The following is a 23,329-nucleotide window of genomic DNA, read 5'->3' as shown; positions in this document are numbered from 1 at the left end:
TTTTTATCCATTATTATGATTTTTATTACAGATAAATATCAAATTAAAATCAGAGATGCCTGTACAAATAGATGGTGAACCTTGGATGCAGCCTCCGGGTAATGTGATCGTGCGGCCCATACTAACACAGGTATTGTACAGAAAACCGTGTAATAACTTTGTTAAAGACTACTGGCCGGAGAAAATAAAAGGCTCGGATCTCAGTGATAAAGTTGCACGTGGGACATCCCGGAAACCAATTTAATCTTATCTTTTTTTTAGCTAAGAAGCATATGTTTTTTTTGTTTTTTTTTAACATTGACATCCAAGAATTCAGTTAAAGTTTATAACCGGACTACTTTAGTCGGAGTTCTTACTAACAGATTTAAATATATATATATATATATATATATATATATATATTGGTAGAGCAAAAACGGCTAACGAACACTTCTGGAAATTTCCTCTCTACTTCATTTTACTTCTTGTTTTCTTTAGGCACTGATGCTTTCAAAGAGGAAAGTTAAAGTGAAAAACCTAAGAAGACCTTCAAGCTCGTCTCGTCGTCCTTCAAGTCCCAGCGCAACGAGAACTATTTTTTATGACGATTAAACAGAGTTTTCCCGGGCCTTTTCTCACGGAAGAAAATAATCTTACATATAAAAGTGACTCACAATTATAGCCGCTTCATTAGAAACTATACTGAAGATTTCTACCAGCTCTGATTTATATTTAACTTGTTTATCTTGCAAAGTTCATCTAGTAAGGTATTGTTTCAGCCGAGAAAATGTAATTTTAAATTTTGAAGAAAACTATTGTCATTTGTATAGCTCTGGGTGTACGCTGTCTTGCTGACGTCTGTAAATATAAATAATTCGGACTAAAATACGTCTTCATCAGGCGTCACCACTCGAACCTCATCGGTGTAACTTACCTTTCATGACAGAGCTTAAAAACGAAATGTTACGTCAAAGGTACGCGGTCAACAACGCAGGCTCAAGCATACGTGGTTTAAAATTTAGCGAAATTTGCGGAAAGAAAAAGGAGCTAACATTTGAAACCAAGGCATTTTGTTGTCGTCAAAGACTTTTTCCTATTTCCAAAGTTTTAAAGGAGAAAATTTATTTTGGAAAATATTTAAGGGGTGTACAAAGTTTTTTAAGTTTTCTGTAAAACAAAAGCGGCAAGGAAAACGACGCCTAGAAGCAACAGAATTGAAAATCAACAAGGCAAACGACTCAAAATCAGTTTTCCTGCGGGAAAGTCTGGCGCGTGCGCATACGTTCTTCAGCTCTGTTACCATTTCTGCTGTTGGACTCCATTTCTAGCAACGGCCACAATACTTTCATTGAAGTGGTATAAAGTAATTCAGAAACTGCGTCTCAGCCACACTCGGTCTTTCTCTACTCGCTAGTAAAAGCGGATAGGCGTCGTAGTCGACAATACGCGCTAAAGAACCAAACTCCTACCATGCTATTATACAGTCATGTCAAAAGCACAAATTAAAGTGATAAACCTCTGTCTTGAGGTGGAGTTCAAAGCTTAGCTTACCCCACCAATTTATACAGAAAAGAACTGAGAGTTTGAAGAGAATTTATGTTCGAATATGTTTTTAAAGGAATGCTGTACTTGTAATTATGTGTACAAAAACAGGTTAGCTGCTTAGGTATCCATTTTCAAACAAATAAACATTTGCGCCTTTAAATTTATTGGAATGTGTCATTATAAAAAAATAGAATGATGTAGTTGTGTTCCGAAGGAATTAAATTTGTGAAATAACCTTTTCATGGCATTTTTTTTTGTTGTTCTCTTTAGAGGCAAAGCCGTTGTTGGGCTCGGAAAAGAGAGGTGACGCCTTTCTTTGAATTAAGAAACATTCAAACTGAATAATTTATTAAAACGAATGTTCGAAATTATGAGTAATCCAAGGCTATTTACCTACCCCCTCACCCAGGTCATTGACCTACCCCCTCACCCAGTGCAATCAAGGCTCGCTTAGGACAAGAGATACAGAAATCATTTTTGTATCAGTTCACTTTAAGACAGGCCATTGTTACACATAATCCATACTGTGGATGAAATTGAAGCGAGACTTCGAAACTTCCGAAAGGGTAAACCATGAACGGATTCATGTGTAAGGTCTTTCAGATGTTTTATTGAAGGCTTCGTTTTACAATAAATCTTAACTTGGTGTCATTTTCCTCTAAATGCCACTTTTGCTTCAAAGATATTCCTACAGTAAACTAGTCATGTTTGATGAACACGTTTGAACAAAGCTTTCAAACAGTTTGAATACCACATAATACAATGAACTAGAGTTAAAGTGAGTTAAAAAAAATGTAAAAATGAACTACAAAATTAGACTTCAAAACGCTACCAAATACTTATTTTTGTGGTATCCAAAGACCTTTTTTCTTTTTTTTTTTTGTGTTATGGTTAATATCAATAATAATGACGAATTATGTTAAAAAAAAGTGACAGACGTCACTGCAACTCCCAATGATTATAATGTTCGTAAACGAGTTATAAAAATTCTAGAAATGAGCAATTTAGATCACTTGTATTCTATAAAAAAAATCTGTAACAACCGACGTCTTACCCGTTATATTTTCCTGTTTTTCTCTTCTTTTTTTGTATACTTTTATCGGTTTTATTTATTTAGTTTAATTTAATCGAAATGGCGTAAAACTCTCTCATGCCAGTTGTGGGAATGAACTATTCAAATTGTTCTTGTTACTCATTACCCAAACATCTTTCTAATTTCTTTTTAATAATCTGCGATTATGACAAACGTCGAAACATTGCGGAAATCACGTCACTCTACCTTTAACTACCATAATGTTCTCATGACAGTTACAAAAATTCAAGAAATTAGCTACTTAGATCATTTATTTCTACCAAATCTTTCATAAGTAACGTCTTTACCAGTAAGTTTTTCAATTTTTCTGCATTTTTACCTTAGTTTGTAATTTTGAACTAAAGATACTTGTGAAATGAAACAATTTGACACGTAATCTGTAAGTAATGAACTATTTAGGTTACCAGCCTGCTACCAAATATCTAGTGAATGATGTTTTGACCGGTACACTTGTCTAAGTCTTTCTTGTCAAATGTTAGATGATTCATCGTTCACAACGATTAAAATGCAATCTGAGAGCGAATTACTCTTAAACGAGTTAAACAAAATTCTAGATATGAGCTATCTAAATCTTTGTTTTACTGATAAATCTCCGATAATTCTTACTAAAGCGCGTTGTTGTTCTACTATTGTGATCGCATCATTAGCCCTTTTTGTTCTTTTCAATATTCGATGTATTGATGTAAATTTGGTATTAAGCAGAAAAATTCGGAAAAGAGAGAAGTAAAATTCTGAGATAGTCTTGACCCGTACAAGTCTCTGAATTGTTCCTGTCATAGATGCTTTTTCCTTTTCCGTTCGAATGAAAAGCAATTATAGGGCGAGTGATTCTCTCAAAACGAGTCGCATTTGCGCATTTGATCATATGTAAATGGATTTGCGCACTACAGATATTAAACTATAATTATTATTATTATTATTATTATTATTATTACGAGTCAAAAAACACTCTTAAAATAAGCTTTTAGATCATTGTTATACTGCCGCTAAAATTTCTGATGGTTGATTTAACGGATTTCCCCCAATTTAATTCTAGGTGTTTGTTCAATATTTGCTTGTCTGTTTTCCAAACTAGAGATATCATTGAAACTGAACTTTCGAAACTTAATTTAAGCGTTAATTAAACATTTGCTTCGGTCAGCTATGATTTAAGTCCTATTATCAAATCGCAGTTTTGAGAAAAACTGAGATAGAAGCGGGGAAGAAATTTATTCAGGACATCGAATTCCTTATAAACTAAGAACAAGCTCCGAACAAGCTAAAAAATTACCATGGTAATGAGCTAAACATTACTTTTAAAACGGTGGAGCATTTCTAACCAAAACATTTACTAAGCTATATTGATATTGATAATAAGGAATAACGTCAATGGGTAGATCAGCATGCACACTAAAATGTCTTATTATATCAGGAGCGTAACCAGCTTTTCGACTTGTCGTGGGCCTCCACCATGAGAAAGTTCAATTTTTGTTTTAAAATTTGCGAGAGTTCTATTTTAAGAGTCAAACAGGCGAAAGAAAAATTGTAGGCCCAACCGTACAGGACCTTAACCTGGCTGCACCCGTGATATCGTTGTGTTTCCCCTTTATCCATCAGGTTTGAATGTCTTCTAAGAACTATGGTGCACAGAAACATGCTAACAGTAACAGACTTAGAGTATCAGGTAGACATACATGTTACATATTACATCCATAACAAAACGCAACGAATATGGCCTGCCGCTACATGCCTACTCAGGTATCCTACCTATGTAACCAAGTAATGAAGAGTTCAGACAAGAAGCTTATTAACTAATGTAAACATCGAACCGATTACAGAAAACGAAATTAAAATCATATTTTTCTGACTAAGATATTACCACAGACAATACATATAAATTCCTACTCAAGAGTTATTTTTTCCTTTTCCTTGAATCTTCTAATCTTTCTGTAGCCCTCGCGGTGTCCATAGTACTGGTAATGTTAAATGTTTGAGGCAAAGGGAAAAAGCACGCTTAATACAAATTCATTCATCAATCCGTTGGCTACTTGATTTACCGACCCGATAGTCAGTCAGTCAGGTGTAATCGGCACCTTGATTGAGGCAGCGATAATACAAATCAGTTAGTCTGTAACCATACCTAGGGACAGTCAGCCAGACAGTCATGCAGATAGTCAGCCGATCTGTGATTCTGCTACAGTTTAGCTAGTCAATTTAATCTCGCAGCTTTCTGGCCAGCTGACCAGCTAGTCAGTTGACCAGACTGTCAATCATTAAGCTGGTTAGTAAATTAAGGACCGCAGGCAGGTATGAACTTATAACCATATGGAACGAGTGCACTCCTCGGTGCAGCCCATTAGCCACCCAGTAGTTTTTTGTCACACTTTTTCAAATCACACATCAACAATGAGCAGGATGCCTGGAAAAGTTTTGCAGGTGACTTTGAATAAAGACTTCTTATCTCCGAACATAGCTCCAATCATTGCAAGTGCAGTGAAATCTCGAGTTTGAGATTGGTTTGAGTTAGCACGGGGTTAAAAAATTTAGAGTTACGTTGTGTGACTGGAATAAAAAAATTCAGTTTTGATTCAGATTATATCATACAGATCGGGCTCAAGGAACTGAAGGTTGAAGTAATCATGAACTATACATGCATATACACGGTATCGCATCGTAGATTTCACCCTACATCTCAAATATGAAATACGATACGTTTGATAAGATACATGTAATAATCAAAATTAAACTTCTTTAATTTTAAGGGCTTTATTTTTAGGCACCTTTTCGGTCAGCGATTAAAGCAAACGTAATAAGCATTTCATTTTTTACCTTGGTTCGAGAGCAGAGAACTAAAGCCTGGTATCAAACACTTCTTTTTCTCCTGGATGGAATACCAAAAGAGACAGAAATAGAAATTCAGTACAACGATATGAATCAGTTGTTACAAGAGATTATGAATTGACTTCTGCAAACACAATTCTTGCTTGTCTGTGTAGACGAATGTTTTGAAAATTGAGGTACACAACATTAATTATAGTTGCTATTTCTATTCAAGGGATGTACAGCAAGGTAGCTATGTTTTCTGTATTTGAGCAAATACCTGTCTCGCTAAAAAAATGTTACAAAAAGCGAGACAGCTCCACATTATATATGTCAGTATTTTAAGATAGGTTTTGACCCTTCATCACAACGAAGTATGAAAATACTCTTTTATCTCTCAACTGATCTGGTCACTTCTGATGTGGATAGTGACGTTTAGACCGAATACTTCAAGCCTTCTAGAAGCAATGTGGTGGAGTGATTATACGTCATATCTGTTGGCTAATTTAGAAGGAAAGTTACCTTCCTCTGCGAGGTCCATCTCAGGCTCAAACGCATTCTCTTCTTCTTCAAATTCAGAAATGATGTATTAAAAAAAATTACTTTAGTACTTGATCGTTCAATATTGTCTCTATTAAGCGCCTTAAAAAATTGTTAGGCCTTAATTAATTTTTCCACCAGAATTTATCCAGTGATTACCAAGTTATAAAAGATGCTTCAAGAACTCACAAAATGCCTTAATTTCTTGAATAACTAATCAAGACCACAATCACCCTTTACCGTTATCACTGGGCACTGGGATCTCTTCGCTTGCTATTTGCTCCTCAGATTCACCAGCTGTGTGAAAACAAAGTTATTAATTACAATGCAGTATTTGCATAATTACAAACATTGTTCCTCCGTAGGCTGACAAATAAATGCAAAAATAAATAAAGTGGTCTGCAGGGTAAACCCGGCCCATGGCTTGCTAATAAGCCAACAAACTGACCCAGTTACCTGTCAAGTTCATAACACATGTTAAACAACGTAACCAGGTGTCGTTTCTAAAAAACAACTCGTTGTCTTTACCTTCCTCAGTTGGCTTTTTGCGTTCCGGTTTACTTTCTCCTTCTTGACCTGCAGAAGTACGATTGAAAAAGAAATAGTACTTATTGAATTATGTTCATTTGAGTACTTGTAATATTGCAAAGTGGGCGAGAATTGTTGGTAGATCACAAGGGACAGCACATAACCTGAATATTCGATAGTATTAAGATAACGCCTTAATCTCCTAAGGGCTAATCAAGAACCACTCTCTCTCTCTCCTTTACCTTGCTCACTAGACACTGGAATCTCTTCACTCTCCATCTGATCCTCAGGTTCACCAGCTGCGTGAAAGTAAAGTTCGGTTCATTAGAATAAAATATTGATGCCTTTAAGGTTACGAATGAGATCTCAATGAGAATTACAGTCACTGTCACTGCGGAGGCTAGCACAAATGCCTTCATATAGATACAGGAGCCTTGATATACAGCCGGCTCACCGTCTGCCATCAAGCCAGAAATTTAAACCAGCTAGTTGTTAAGTCAACAAACAGCTTGTCCTGTACGCTGGAATAAATGCAAGATATGTTGGACTGTGTATGTGGGGCGTTATGTCATGTAATGTTGTTATGGAAATGTTATGTTATGCAATATGTGTGACATGATGAGGAAACCTTACCTCGTGCAAAGAGATGTTTTTCGAAAAATAAAGAGTAATTTGCCATTCTCAAGGGGACAACATGTACAGTTCCTGAAAAGGAATTAATTCTTTATACCTTTAGTTGGCTCCTTGGGCTTAGACTTACTTTCCTCTTCTTCACCTGCACAAGTAGATTTACAATAGATTGCATTAATCCAGTTGTCTAAATTTGATTAAAATGCAAGCCGTTTTGGTCGCCAAAAGGGGGCTCATGGTCCCAGGCGGTCCTTGCGTAAACCGCGGAAACTGGGGATGAGAGTGCGAACCATTTGTGTTATCGTGAGCCCGGTCTTCGTAAACAACGTAATTTACAGATTGCTGTGTTTTGCGAAGACCGATTTGCAAATATTCCTGTGTTATAAGTTCATCCCACATGCAAACACACACGTCGGTCGTGGAAGGCCCACGCTAAATGATGTCCAGTGTTTTCGGAATGGGTCGGTCCACGAACTTCATTGCTTGAAAGCTAGCCAAATGTGGAAAGTTCACACTAGTTCTCACGAGATAAAAAATGAGCCATATGTGCGTTCAAACTACGAAAATACTGGCAATACTGTGACGGCCGATGTAACAACAAACTATGATGCTGAGACGAACGCCTCACTTGCTGAGAAAATCAAGACTGTTCGTGAACACGACTTCGAAGCTGGCGCTAACAACAGCGAATTGGATGATGATACTGTCAGAAGCAACTTAAATAGTAACATACACATGATGCACGATCCTCGCAGTAGGTAGCGCTATTTAGGCAATAGCGAAAATCAGACCTGAAAAAAATCAGGCCTGTACGGGATTCGAACCACTGACCTCCTCGATACTACTGCAGCGCTCTACCAATTGAGCTAACAAGCCAACTGGGAGCAGGCCGTTAAGTTGATTCGCAATAAACCCGTGAAAGTGATAAATGGGATACAATGAAATATATGAAGTTCATATATTTTGTATTGCGGTACTGCATATATTTTGTACTGATTTTTTTCAGGTCTGATTTTCGCTATTGCTTAAATAGCGCTATCTGCTGCGAGGATCGTGCATCATGTGTATCTAATACCGCAGTACAAAATACGTGAACTTCATATATTTCATTGTATCTCATTTATCACTTTCACGGGTTTCTTACGAAACAACTTAACGGCCTACTCCCAGATGGCTTGTTAGCTCAATTGATATAGCACTGCACTAATATCGCAGAGGTCAGTGGTTGGAATCCCGCAGAGGCCTTATCTTTTTTTTCTTTTTTTTTTCTTTTCAGGTCTGATTTTCGCTATTGCTTAAATAGCGCTGTCTACTGCGAGGATCGTGCATCATATGTATCTAATACCACAGCACAAAATATATGAACTTCATATGTTTCATTTTATCTCATTTAAATAGTAAGGTTAAATATATAACCTTAGCCCTTCAGTTAAATATCCTGTTTCTATCACTGGTTTTTATTGGGTTCAGTACTTGTAAGGTACGATTTGGTATTTCGTACATAATCACTATTAACATCTGGTTCAAGCGTTAGCGTGCGTTCATTAAGACTTAAAGCACGGGGGAAGTTTGGAGAGCACGAAAGATGCCTAAGAGTTGCACGAGTCGCAGCCGAGAGCAACTCTAGCTTCTTGAATGCTCTCCAAACCTCCTAAGTGCTTCACGTCTCGATGAACGCACAGCTGACACATAAACCAATTGTTTTATAACATATTCAACGCTGTAGTTTAGGCATAAAGGGCAGAAACTCCCTCTGCTACTTTCGGAAAAGTATTACGCTATGCTTCGATGACACGTCTTAGATTGGTCAAAAACTGACAGGTGAATTCATGCATGGAAATGAAGTTAGAGTTGCGAAACGAGATGAAACCGTTGATTATTTTGTTTATCCTTTCTCTGGGTTCTTTCTCGGGAGTTAAAAATTCCATTCCTCAAAAAAAGTAGGCAGATTTCCACCGGCTTGTTCGCTTGTTGCCATGTCTAGTTTAACTGTTTGCGGAAGTTTTCACCGTTTTTTAATGAAAAATGCTGAAGTCACTCGCGAGGCATTTGTTTGCAGACGTCACCAGCGTGTACAATGGGATACTGAAGCACGCTCGCGCAATTGAATTTGATTGCTTAACAATTGGTTCATGCTTTAACGTGCACTATCGAGTTATGGAGCAAGAGGGAAGTTTAGCTTCTTGAGTGCTCTCTAAACTTCCCACGTGCTCCATAACTCGATAGTGCACAGCTAAAAGCATGAACCAATTGTTTTATAACATAGCCGGTGGATTTGTGCATTAAATCCGACGCGAAAAACGGACAACAATATCAGAAGTGATTGTTCGCGGTAAGCGAAATATTAAGCAAAGTAGGAATTGGTTTTATTTCTAAATTTCCGTTGAAAGCTCGAGTTTTATTTTACTGCAGTTTAAATACAAAATTCAAAGGGTCGGAAAATTGTCTTCGTTTTGGGACTGGTGGGCCGAGTCTCTGTTTGCATCCATTATTGTTGCGAAATAGATTATTTTTCCCCGCGCTAACAATGGCTGCTCGAGCGAAAAAAGAATTTCTAGCGAAGCGATTTGCTCACGCTATCAGCGTGCAGTATTGGGAATTTGAGCACGCGTTCGTATAATGAATTTGATTGCGCGGTTCTGCTAGCTATGTTATAAACGAATTTTCAAGCTATATTATACTTGGGTATATCAACAAAGTTGAAATGGTAAATTGGCCACCGTAATGATTACAAAAGCTGACGTTTCGAGCCTTAGCCCTTCGTCGGAGCGAATAAAGGAATTGTGGGTTGTGTGTGCTTTTAAAGGCAGAAAATGGAGCTACGTTATTGGTGGGAGCATGGCAACGAGAAAAACATGAATAAATTAGTGGAATGAAAAGCGTTCGTTGATCCCTGTGGGATTTAGACTGCTGGTTTGAAAGATGAAACGCTTTTTATTCCACTAATTTATTCATGTTTTTCTCGTTGCCATGCTCCCACCAATAACGTAGCTCCATTTTCTGCCTTTAAAAGCACACACAACCCACAATTCCTCTATTCGCTCCGACGAAGGGCTAACGCTCGAAACGTCAGCTTTTGTAATCATTACGGTGGCCAATTTACCATTTCAACTTTGTTGATATATCCAAATTATTTCGTTACTCCCACCGACGCAGCCCCAAACAGTTTCTTTCGAAACTATCAGCCTTTATTCATTTATATTATACTTGTACTCGTGTTTGGTGTGAATGCCATGGCTATAAAAAAAGCCCGAGTGAACGCTCCTCGAGCGTCTACTTTTTTCAATAGAAATGACATTAGTACGTACTCAGTCGTTGATTTTGTTTTACTCAAGCTTTTAAAAAGTCGTTAATCTTGAACCAATTGTTAGGCATTATGCCCAGTGATTACCAAGGTAAAAAAAAAAAAAAAAAAACACAAACTCTTCGATAACTGATACAGTGCCTTGAGTGATTTACAATAAAAACTACTTTCTCCTTTACCTTTGTCACTAGGTCCTGGAATCTCTCCTCTCTCCACCTGCTCCTCACCTTTACCAGCTGTGTGAAAGCAAAGCTGTTAATAAAGTTATATAGGATTTCATTGAGAGCTGCTGTCATTGTCAGTGCGTAGGCTACCACATATATCGTCAACTAGTTATCAGGGTCTTAATAAATAACCCGGCTCGCTGACCGCTATCAAACCAGAAAACTTACAAACTGGCCGAATTAGTCCTTGAGATCATGAAAATATTTCACTGTAGGCGGAAATAAATGCAACGCATATCGGACAAATGTACAGTTCCTAAAAATCAATACATTCTTTTTACCTTCCCCAGTCGACTTTTCAGGTTCAGCCTTACTTCCTCCTTCTTGACCTGTGCAATTAGGTTTAAAATTCATTGCATCAATCCAATCATTTAAATCTGACTACTTGCATTTGATGGAGGGATTGAGTAACAGAAACATAACGTGAGTTTTCAAGAGCATTAAAACAGTCAGCTGCAAACTTTATCAACTTTTGGAATCTTGGACGAAGGGACATTAATTAACGCAATTGATATTGTCTCTGTTACTGCTGATACTGGATGGGTGCGTAACCATGACCGGGGTGGGAAGGAGGGGAAAGAACAATTACAACGATCGAAGGAACAAAAAAGGTGATCAAATGTCAGCAAAATGTCTGTCAACTTCTAGCTAGGCGCAGTGGGGGCTAATCAAATTATTCCCCTCGGAATATGAGCCCCTGTAACATTAACTTCATCAAATTAGCAAACCAAAAATGACTAACTGTCAAGCTGCTGCTTGTTTTTCTAGAACTACCTTATATTGAAAGTTTCTGATATTATGAAGGTATTATGCTCATTGGAACCCGCCATGATCCCTATATATTTCAACTGTTGTATCAACAGCTATAAGCTACACCGATGATGACTGTCCATCATTGAGGAAGGGCTCTTGCAAGCACCTTAACTTTCGGTCTCTTCTGTTTTCTGTCTGTAGATCCATCATGATAATTAATGCCGTATAGAAGAGTACGTTAAAAAGAACTAGAATTTTGAACGTAAGAACGGTCCATCGGTGTTAGACACTTCTACTTACAGAGATATTCAATTATTACCTTTTTTTTATCTTCTTCAGAAAATGATTTATTTGATAGAATAGTACATTACCACTCAGTAATTCAACTTTTTGCTTTACTTAAGCGTTTTTAAAAAGTCATTGATTTTCAAACATTTTCTCCAATAGAATTTTTTCCAGTGACTACCTAAGTAAAAGCGAGGCTGCGATAATTCATTAAGTGGCTCAACCTCTTGAGTGACCAATCAAAAACCATTCTCTCTCCAATACCTTTGTCATTGGGCCCTGGAATGTCTTCACTCGCCACCTCCTCCTCAGGTTTGCCAGCTGTATCAAAGCAAAGTTATAAATTAAAATAAAGTATGAATGCCTTCAAGGTAATGTTTTGGATTTATGTCATATATTATATGGACTCTTACTGTCACGAGTAGACTAAAACAACTTCTGTCAAATAAATTGTGAAACCGTCTACATAGTAAACTCATTGCTCGCTTTTAAACAAGCAAATTGGCCCAGTTAACCATCTGTCAAGCTTATGAACAACACGTATTGTAAGCAGGAGTAAAACAACATATGTTAAATAATTCGGAGTTCAAAAGATAAATTCATTGCTTTTTACCTTCGCTAGTGGGCTTTCCGGGTACAAGCTTACTTTTTCCCTCTTGCACTACACAAACAGGTTTTAAAAAGATTGCATTAATAAAACCATATAAATTTGATTATTTGCATTCTATGAAACCATCGAAAATTCTGGGTGGTGCACCAGGGACAGCACTCAACCCCAATTTCGAAGTAGTGTTTAAACAGTCAGCTGTGAACTACTATCACTTCTTAATATCTTTGTTGAAGGGCCTTTAATCTCAGTTATCACTATTTTCTCCGTTACCTCCGGTCCTGGATTAGTGCAATGAGTGCATACCCTTGACCTACAGGCAACTGCCCGGTAACTTTTTAAAAGCAGTAATAAAAGTAATAATAATAATAATAATAATAATAATAATAAAGATAATGACCAAAGACCAAGCTAGTACTCTCGCTTTCCCTTATGATTTTTTAACAACCATGAAATTCATGTCTCTTTATCTTATTTAAATCAAAGTTCTATTGTTAAAACGTCCAATAATCGCGATATATTTTTAACCTTCTATCAGTTGCTACAGTTACAACTACTGTCCGTCATAAGAAAGATTTCTACAAGCACGAACACTATCCTTCAGTCACCTACATTTTTTTCTGGAGATCCATTATGATATTTAACTCAATGTTAACTAGCACTTTCATAGAACTAAGTAATTTTCATCATTAGAACCTTGTATCGGTGTAGACATATAATTACCTCCTTTTCGTCTTTTTCGTCGGTATTGGCTTTCTCCATGATGAACGGTTACTGCAGCAATATCAAGTGCGCCCTTTATTTGACTAAACTGATAGTTTTTTCGTAAAGGCTCAAAAGCTGATTACTCAACTTATTCGAGTCTTGCTACGTGTAGATATAAACATAACTATTTACCCAAATAAGGTAATTTGTAACGAGAGCAAGGACAGTTCTAAACAATATGCACTGAGGAGCCTTAAATTTCGCAATATACTTATACATCTATCTTAGTTAAACTCATGTACACTGATACTGATCCTTTGAAGGCTTTAACCAGGCGTGGATCATTTTCAGGGAAGAAATTTATTTGCGTGCACCTTTGAGGTGAATGCTTCTAGTTTTGACCAATATCCTTTAGTTTGTCACCTCAAGACCATGAATTGCATTTCTCTGACAACAGCCGACTTGTCAATTGGAGGTTTTTCAATTGCGATGATCTCATAGGTTCAGTGAGAAAGGAGGGAAAAACCTAGCTAATCCCATGAACTCATTCATAAGACTAACTTAGAATCTGTGATTTGATTGATGAGGGTAACGTTAATAATACAAAATACCGATCTTGTTGGTTTGACTTAGAAAAAAACAAAAAACAAAAAAAAACTGCAGTCAGGTACTCCATGCGCCAGCTTGGTAGTAGCAGCTAAAAAATTTGAGTGGTACAAGGCATCTCTAGATTCATTGTTTTACAATATAGTATATTTTCTTTCAAAAAAATAAAAATTGAAAAGGCCTTATACCTTTCACAGTCTTTTTAGTGGCTGGACGGATGTCAAAAGCATCCTCATAATCTGTTTAAAGGAAAAAGTCGAGTAAACCATGTCACGATCCTTCTGTTTCGTGTTTTCAACTTAAATATATTACTAAACAAATGCAACGGTAATAATATGTATATACTATTAATTAATAATTGACGAAATATATTACCAAGTTATCTGGATATTAAAAAAGACCTTTATATTTTCGATCAAGTTTATATGCAGAATTGGATGCGTGCAAGCGTAAAAATATTTGCACCAAAGTTCTAGAAATCATGATCAATTAGCTGAGTTCTTGATGGATATACACTTGTTATGTTACACAGCTCATATTTACATCTGCAAGAATGCGAGTTTTATCTCAATTAACAAGTAATTATACCTGAGGAAGATGCACTATCAGCCACTCTACAGGCTTGTTCCATCGCTGTCGACATAGCAAAAGGGACTTTTTTTTAAGTTGGAGTTATTTATCATATAATAATTTAAAAGAATGAATATTCTGGTAGATTTAAATGATTAGACTACATGTACCTGCCAAGGGAGTTGGGTTGCAAAGCCATCAACAGCATTATCAAGGTTGCAAGTTTTTCGGGTCGAATAATATCCTTGATATGTTTCCCATATAATTGTTTTACTTCACTATTTACAAATTACTGTCTAAAAATAAGTAAACAGAGGGAGCACGGACCTGATTGCGGAGCAGGCAATTCAGGGGCTTCCACTTCTGGAATGTCGCGTTGGTCTATTGCTTGCATTTCAATATGTTCTCCTATGGGGAAGAAAATGAAAGGAAAAAAAACAGGATTACTAACAACTTTTCCATCTTTTCTTTTCCTTTGCATTACACAAAAAATTTCCCAGGTAGAGAGGGGATATTTTATGTATAATTACGTTGAGAAGAACTATATTTTTACCCTCTTCGTTGATAGCATGTGCATCTTCTTTTCCAATCTGTTCCTGCTGGTCATTTTCTGCGTCTTCTATGTTATAAAACAAAAAAATACAAAAAAAAAAAGAGAATAAGTCAAAGTCAGACTTTTCCAAACATTTATTACATAAAAATCATTCCGCTACAAGTTAGGTTTGTATTAATCTTCTTACCTTGAAATTGAAGACAGGGGTTGATTCTTTTATATTTTGATAATTATTTAATAATATTATTTACAAATTTCCGCTCACATTCTTATTAAAAAAGGTTCGGCGAATAGCTTCAATTTGCTTCAACATTCCTAATACATGGCTTGAAGATACTAACCTCCACAAATCGAACTGAAATAATGATTTCTTATTGGGTCGTCCACCATAAAACTTTCTTTTTCCCCATTTCTGATTGCTTTTCGTACGCCTCAGGTGTAAAACATTTAGAACAAACTATTGAAAGGAAACTTGTTTGTCATTTCAAAATTTGTTAAACCTTGAAGTTTTTTTTAATTCGAGGTGGGAAGTACCATTATTGTTGTCAAATTTGCTATTTTAATAATGGAAAACTGTACCTTCTTGATTTTGTCCTCTGCAGAAAATAGATCGCACATTGGACCACAACTTCCTCAGTTTAGGTTTCAATATAGCTTGCACCTGTACATTTGACATTTACGGAGAAGTTTGTGTAAGACTTTCGAATAATCTCTTTTAAATCTAGGTAGGTCTCCATGGTCATTGTTTATTATGTCAGTCGTTACAATTACAAAATTAAGTTGCCAGCCTGCTCTGACACGAAAGCAAATTCGAACATGGCAGTCATATCCTATTTAAAAGTGCTAAAAAATAAACCTGTTACCTGTGGAGTAGAAAGTGTATACAGCAATGGGTTGATAGCTGAATTGATAGGCAGAGCGAACACTGCAATCCACACTGCTAGATCGCCAGGTGGATCAAATGTTTTCTCCACGTGAGACTTGATGCCGATAACAATGATTGGTATCCAACACAGGAAATCGGTCAGAATAATGAAAAAGACTCTTCTGGCAAGTGCTCTCTCTCTTTTGGCCTGCGCACTTTGTGCTCTTGCTTGTATTTCACGGACAGTTCCATGTGCACCGAGCCGTCTACTTGACGACCATGATGTCAACAAGATGGCAATATATGCCACTATAATGAAGATGAAAATAGAAAAATTTAAAACGATAAAGATGGAAGTGGAGTATTCCCAGCCTTTTTGTAATTGCGGGGAAAGTTGCAGGGGCAGGCAGGCTACGTTTTTGCCATAATACCAGTCACCAAAATAGCGCATCCCAGACAAGGGAAGGAATGCCATAACGCCTCCCACCAGCCAGATAACTGCGCACATTAGACGAGCCTGCCTTGGTGTAATTTTTGCAAAAGTGTAGGGAAACACAATGTTCTTGAGCCTGTCCCATGCAATCAAAGAAATCATCATAACTGACACCTCACTTGAAAGGATAGACATGGCGCCATTGAAGTGACAAAACCAGCCAGTGCGCCACTGGTAGTCATGCAGGTAGTATTCCCCCGACCATTGCAGGTCTTTTATAGCTATAATGATAAGGTAAATACCCATGATGCCGTCTGAGATACCCAGATTGACCAACATGATAGACTGGACCACATTGTGATCAGGGAAAAAATACTGCCACCCAACAACAAATACGGACCCAAACAGCGACAGAAGACCGACAACCCAAAGACTTCTCCTTGGAGCAAGGTTACGGAACATGGATTGACAGCTTGCGAAGTTGTCGTTGAAAGAATAATCGCAATCGGCATCCTGCCTGAAAAGATCGAGGTGGCAGCACATTAGGTTGGTGTCCAAAGTCCTGGATTTGGAAAAAAAAATAGAAGAAATACTTAACATTAATAACAACCTTACACGGACAGAAAACAATGGGCATTCAGTGATCCAGACACATTAAAGGTTAATGATCTGCAAACGATTAATAATTGGTGATTGATTGATAACATACACTCTTATTAAAACAATTCCTTTAGAGGGGTGATTGAAGTAATTGTTTATTATGGACCAATTCTTACACTCTGATAATGTACTTCAACTGCTGGGTGAAAAGTCTTCTAGGGAGCTCAGCCATCAGGTTGTAATGCATAAACCTAAAATTTTGAAATATCGAAATTAAACCAAAACAATTAATTTGGCTTACTCCAAAAAATGTATTTGAATTAGAAGAATGATATTCATTTATTATTGTTGTTAAAAAAAAAAAAAGACAGAAAGCACAAAAAAAAAAGGGGAAGAAAAAAGAAAAAACCCAAAAACCCTAAATATTTCATAAGAAAGCCCAGCTTTGTAATCAATTTTATGCAACAAAGTTTACTTGCTTAGATGAAAATCTCTCATTTGCCGTAAACTTACAAAAATCGCAATTCGTGGGCATAGGTGAAAGTCGTGCTAGAAACGTTTTGTATCTTATTGCCGAAGATATCCCTGAAACGAATAACATAATAACTCACAATTAGTAAGTAGACAGGGTCTCACGATTGTCTGTTTCCTCATAAATTTTAATGGAACTGCAGTGAAACTATCTGGCTCTCAACCATGGGTGTTTGCGTTTTTCTTATATCTTACCTTGCTTGCTAAAAGTATGTTCATAAAAGACCATATTTTTAGTCAAACATAAATCACTACAGCAGTACTTTGTTAATCAGCTTATTTTTATTTACTTGATATTAGAATATGTGAACTAAAATCTCAGATTTTAAATGCTTCTGTTATACTCTTTCCATTGCCTCAAGTATTCTAATTTTTTTTTTCTATTTGTGATTAACTGTACTCACAGAGCTTTGAGGTTTCCGACGCCTTTAAAAATTTTGTCAGGCAACGTCTCGATTTTGTTCTCCGAGAGATATCTTAAACAGGCGAAAGGAATAAAAGGTAGATAATATAATACTGTAACATAATATGATTGCAATTGGGTGTGGCACATTGCATTTAATCGATGACAGATTTAACATTGCAATAATCTTGTAATTTTGGTGTTATCAACTGAGTCGATAAATGTAAAATGGCCACCGTAAAGAATTTAAAAAAGCTGACGTTTTCAGCGTTAGCCCCTCGCCAGAGCTCCATATGGTTTGCGAATCCACTCATCTAGGGAAAAGGTTTCAACTCTGAGTGTACTTACAATTCGTTCAACTTTACCAAGCCCTGGAACTGATCTTCATAAAGCCTCTCAATTTTATTGTAGTCCAACTTCCTGAAGAAAGCATCATGGAAAGTTTAGACTACATATGCAGATGTAGCTGTGGAGTAATATCTTTAACACTGTTTTATTTTTATTCTTCTAGGCCACTACCGTAGTTCAGGTAAGGCAGTAACAATGCTTTCTCCAATAAAATAGCTCTCAGTTTTCATTTCTTTCTCTTCAAAGAAAAGCATCAGACATGAGAATAATACTTTCAAGGTTAAGCTAAAAAAATCCGAAGTTTATTCCCAAGCGCCTTCATGAGGTCTATTGTTTAAAGCTGAATTTGAAAAAATAATGATTTATGATCCGTTTCCTGTTACAAATTACGAACTTATTGGGTAGTTTGATCCTCCAATACAATAATATTATATATAATATTTTAAAGGAAGCTAATGTTTGCCTTCTGAAAGTATACTATAATTAGAGTTGTCATAGTCTAGGAAGCTGTTGTATTTACTACATTCTAAAATTTTCAATACAATCTTTAATGTCAAAAGATTCTTACTCACAGAAATTCTACCGCTGTAATGTTTCTGAAGATGTGCGGTGGCAGATTTCCAAGTTCGTTGTTTGACAAATCCCTACAAGAGATCCCCACGGTTACAAGGAATTTGCTAATGATAGAATTACCATCTAAACTGATTCATAGAATAATTATTGGCAGTTTTTGCTGAAAAAACTTTCAATAAGTGTCTTATTACTTGTGTAGTGACCTCCCCTTTTCAGTTTATTTCCCCCAAATCTTTAGCACATATTCCCAGAAAGAGGTCTCAGGTCTTCAAATCCAGCTCAAGAAGAGTCCCTAGCATATTAAACTTGCTAAGAACACAATAATAAAGAACAACTAGAACATGAGAACATCTGTCAACATCTTTTGAGAAAAAATGACATGAAATATGTTTCCCTTATAAAAAATGAAAAAAGAAGCCAATCAAGGAAATATCCACTTTCGACATTTTTTTTTTGGAGGGGGGGAGGGAAAACTCCTCACAGCAGTGAAATAATTATAAAACTGAGTCGATAAATGTAAAATGGCCACCGTAAAGAATTTAAAAAAGCTGACGTTTTCAGCGTTAGCCCCTCGCCAGCTATAATGATAAGGTAAATACCCATGATGCCGTCTGAGATACCCAGATTGACCAACATGATAGACTGGACCACATTGTGATCAGGGAAAAAATACTGCCACCCAACAACAAATACGGACCCAAACAGCGACAGAAGACCGACAACCCAAAGACTTCTCCTTGGAGCAAGGTTACGGAACATGGATTGACAGCTTGCGAAGTTGTCATTGAAAGAATAATCGCAATCGGCATCCTGCCTGAAAAGATCGAGGTGGCAGCACATTAGGTTGGTGTCCAAAGTCCTGGATTTGGAAAAAAAAATAGAAGAAATACTTAACATTAATAACAACCTTACACGTGTAATAACTTTGTTAAAGACTACTGGCCAGAGAAAATAAAAGGCTCGGATCTCAGTGATAAAGTTGCACGTGGGACATCCCGGAAACCAATTTAAACTTATCTCTTTTTTAGCTAAGAACTATATGTGTTTTTTTTTTTTAATATTGGCATCCAAGAATTCAGTTAAAGTTTATAACCGGACTACTTTAGTCAGAGTTCTTACTAAGAGATTTAAATATATATATATATATATAGCTATATATATAGCTCTCGCTTGGCTTTGCCTTTTGGCTACCTTGCGATTAACCACTCTACACTGGGGTTGCCATGTACTTAGCCTTCGGGCGAAGCTCATCACCTTAGTTGTGATTTGAGCACTCGCGCATGGCAACGTGTCTGCACTTGGTCCCACAAGTGTAGCGCCCAGGCAATGGTTTATTCCAGAGCTTGGCCCAGTGTATGCACTGCACTGATGAGACCCACATGACGCGGGCTTTTGCTTGTTGGTAAGTGTTCGCTCCTTTCCCTAGTGGTTGGGAGTTTGGTTTGTGGTTTTTGGTGAGGTCTAGTATCAGTTAAGTGAGTACCTGCCGGGAGGGAAAACTTGTGATCTTTTCCTCTCGGTCAGGTTTCTCCTTTTTCGCTTTTGGTCAGTGTTTGGTTACCCATCCCTTTGCTTTGTCTTTGGGTTGGGGCCGAACTTCAGGATGATTGTTTCCTTTAGTAGGACAATCGATGTGGACTGCAAGGGGCTCCCCGAGGGGATGCTTTTTCCTGAGGCAGTAAAGTTACTCCTCGAGTATTTTGATCGTGAGTCTGATCATGTTGTGGAGGCAGTGCAGGCGTGCCCTGGTCGCGTTGCCAGGGTTACTTTTGCAGCTGATGTGGCCAAGCTTTTTTTTGAAGAGTTGGGCGTGGTTAAGTTAGGTGAGGTGGAGTGTAGGGTGGTTACACCTCCTCCTCCCCCACCTCAACTTACCACTGTGGTTCTGTCTTGGTTCCCTTTTGAGGGCTCCAATGAAGCGATACGTACTGCGTTGTCTGCTTTTGGCATCGTCAAGTCTGTCCGTCATCAGTCTTGGTCGGGTAGACCCTCGGTCTTTACTGGGTCTAGAATTATTCAGATGGTGGTTCAGAAAGTTATTCCACCCTTCATTGGTATTAGAGGTATACGTTGTAGGGTTTGGTACAGGGGGCAACCCCTGCAGTGCACTGTGTGCCGTAAAATAGGCCATAAGGCTGCGAGTTGCCCTTCCAAGGGCAAGTGTTTTAGGTGTTCACAGCAAGGCCATTTTGCTAGAGATTGTAAAGCCACCGTTGATGTACCTACAGTCACAGACGATGTCGAGCCATCCTCTATGCCTGAAGATCCGCCCGCTGACAGTGCTGATGAAGCCTGCTCGCTCTCATCTGAGGCCAGTGAAGATCGCTTCTCCTCTTTAAACGAGGGTGAGGAATTACCAAATGATTGTGTACCGGCAACACAGGGTTTTGCTAACCCTGTCTCCGATATGGATGTCGGAGAGACGACCTCTGCTTCTCGGAAGCGTTCAGCCTCCCCGGCTCCCACTTCTGCTAATAACACTGTCAAGAGGACCCAACAGGCCCCACCCACTGATTCTGCTGCTGCAGCCAAGCCTATTGCTGTTACTCCCTCTGAACTCTCCGCTGCTTTTTTAAAGGACCCGTGGCTTAGCACTATTTCATCCGAGGACCGCGTTTTTTTGGCCGAGATTGCTGTGTTACATCACCTGCCTGCTCCTGCTGGTAAAGATATTTCCGTTTGGTACTCTGATCCGAGATATGTTTTTGAACATCGTGAAATTTCTACTGCCTTTAGGTTTTACCGGTCACTTAAAAAATCTAAAGAACCAAAATAAAATATATAATTAACTTAGGCTTTAAAAGAAAAACTAAAAGAAAAAATTAGTTAAGTTTTGAGTGGGTGTGTTTAATTTCTGGGTGTGTGTGTGTTAATTTTTAAGTGAGGTGGGGTTCGATTCCCCAGCGAGTTTGGCGTCTGGTGACCCTCGTTTTTGGTGGTCCCCTTCCCTAAGGCATTGCACGTAAGCCAATGGGTTGGGATTAGACATGTAGGTCGGCGGGATTGCACCTCCCTTCATCGGGGCCCGGCCGTCCACCTTAAACATAAAAAAAAACTGATGAGACCCACATAGGTCGAAACAGTGTGCACTGTCTGCAGTTAGATAGCTCTCGCTTGGCTTTGCCTTTTGGCTACCTTGCGATTGAGCACTCTACACTGGGGTTGCCATGTACTTAGCCTTCGGGCGAAGCTCATCACCTTAGTTGTGATTTGAGCACTCGCGCATGGCAACGTGTCTGCACTTGGTCCCACAAGTGTAGCGCCCAGGCAATGGTTTATTCCAGAGCTTGGCCCAGTGTATGCACTGCACTGATGAGACCCACATAGGTCGAAACAGTGTGCACTGTCTGCAGTTAGATAGCTCTCGCTTGGCTTTGCCTTTTGGCTACCTTGCGATTGAGCACTCTACACTGGGGTTGCCATGTACTTAGCCTTCGGGCGAAGCTCATCACCTTAGTTGTGATTTGAGCACTCGCGCATGGCAACGTGTCTGCACTTGGTCCCACAAGTGTAGCGCCCAGGCAATGGTTTATTCCAGAGCTTGGCCCGGTGTATGCACTGCACTGATGAGACCCACATAGGTCGAAACAGTGTGCACTGTCTGCAGATATATAGATATATATATATATATATATATATATATACGGCTAACGAATACTTCTCGAAATTTCCTCTCTAGTTCATTTTACTTCTCGTTTTCTTTAGGCACTGATGCTTTCAAAGAGGAAAGTTAAAGTGAAAAACCTAAGAAGACCTTCAAGCTCGTCTCGTCGTCCTTCAAGTCCCAGCGCAACGAGAACTATTTTTATGACGATTAAACAGAGTTTTCCCGGGCCTTTTCTCACGGAAGAAAATCATCTTGTATATAAAAGTGACTCACAATTATAGCCACTTCATTAGAAACTATACTGAAGATTTGTACCAGCTCTGATTTATATTTAACTTGTTTATCTTGCAAAGTTCATCTAGTAAGGTATTGTTTCAGCCGAGAAAATGTAATTTAAAATTTTGAAGAAAGCTATTGTCATTTGTATAGCTCTGGGTGTACGCTGTCTTGCTGACGTCTGTAAATATAAATAGTTCAGACTAAAATACGTCTTCGTCAGGCGTCACCACTCGAACCTCTTCGCTGTAACTTACCTTTCATGACAGAGCTTACAAACGCAATGTTACTTCAAAGGTACGCGGTCAACAACGCGGGCTCAAGCATACGGGGTTTAAAATTTAGCGAAATTTGCGGAAAGAAAAAGGAGCTAACATTTGAGACCAAGGCATTTTGTTGTCGTCGAAGACATTTTCCTATTTCCAAAATTTTAAACGAGAAAATTTATTTTGGAAAATATTTAAGGGGTGTACAAAGTTTTTGAAGTTTTCTGTAAAACAAAAGCGGCAAGGAAAACGACGGCTAGAAGCAACAGAATTGAAAATCGACAAGGCAAACGACTCAAAATCAGTTTTCCTGCAGGAAAATCTAGCGTGTGCGCATACGTTCTTCAGCTCTGTTACCATTTCTGCTGTTGGACTCCATTTCTAGCAACGGCCACAATACTTTCATTGAAGTGGTATAAAGTAATTCAGAAACTGCGTCTCAGTCACACTCGGTCTTTCTCTACTCGCTCGTAAAAGCGCATAGGCGTCATAGTCGACAATACGCGCTACAGAACCAAACTCATACCATGCTATTCTACAGTCATGTCAAAAGTACAAATTAAAGTGATAAAACCTCTCTCTTGAGGTGGAGTTCAAAGCTTAGCTTGCCCCACCAAGTTATACAGAAAAGAACTGAGAATTTGAAGAGAATTTATGTTCGAATATGTTTTTAAATGAATGTTGTGCTTGTAATTATGTGTACAAA

At 38.0% G+C, this 23,329-nt stretch overlaps 1 protein-coding gene and 1 long non-coding RNA gene across 2 annotated transcripts; one reads left to right on the top strand and one right to left on the bottom strand.

Annotated features, from left to right (window-relative positions):
• Positions 1-808, top strand: LOC148739765 (uncharacterized). Its single transcript, XR_015996956.1, has 2 exons — positions 1-130; positions 478-808. It is a non-coding gene; the product is annotated as an uncharacterized LOC148739765 (long non-coding RNA).
• A 1,306-nt stretch (positions 809-2,114) lies between these two features.
• Positions 2,115-16,568, bottom strand: LOC111344250 (relaxin receptor 1). The gene is made up of 17 exons (XM_088750041.1): positions 15,585-16,568; positions 15,301-15,382; positions 14,722-14,787; positions 14,496-14,576; positions 13,787-13,837; positions 13,011-13,061; positions 12,294-12,341; positions 11,945-12,001; positions 10,924-10,971; positions 10,598-10,654; positions 7,215-7,259; positions 6,727-6,783; positions 6,485-6,532; positions 6,197-6,253; positions 5,939-5,983; positions 5,426-5,477; positions 2,115-4,569 (listed from the first exon to the last, which is right to left on the bottom strand). The coding sequence occupies exons 1-16, from the start codon at positions 16,560-16,562 to the stop codon at positions 5,446-5,448; spliced, it is 1,803 nt and encodes a 600-aa protein (XP_088606167.1). The 5' UTR covers positions 16,563-16,568; the 3' UTR covers positions 2,115-4,569; positions 5,426-5,445.
• Positions 16,569-23,329: the final 6,761 nt, after the last annotated feature.

The sequence above is a fragment of the Stylophora pistillata genome, chromosome 2, assembly GCF_964205215.1.
Source record: "Stylophora pistillata chromosome 2, jaStyPist1.2, whole genome shotgun sequence".
NCBI classification, from domain to species: Eukaryota; Metazoa; Cnidaria; class Anthozoa; order Scleractinia; family Pocilloporidae; genus Stylophora; species Stylophora pistillata.
The sequence above is the reverse complement of the archived record's forward strand: the minus strand, read 5'-3'. Positions and strand labels throughout refer to the sequence as shown.

Excerpts from the sequence above, each read along its gene's own strand:
- LOC111344250 (XM_088750041.1), bottom strand. The coding sequence starts at position 16,562 with ATGTGCTGCCACCTCGATCTTTTCAGGCAGGATGCCGATTGCGATTAT. Across the intron at positions 12,342-13,010 it reads ACGAAAAAGACGAAAAGGAG|TGCAAGAGGGAAAAAGTAAG; the intron begins GTAATTATATGT and ends CTGTTTGTGTAG. Across the intron at positions 10,655-10,923 it reads TGAAAAGTCGACTGGGGAAG|CTGGTAAAGGTGAGGAGCAG; the intron begins GTAAAAAGAATG and ends GCTTTCACACAG.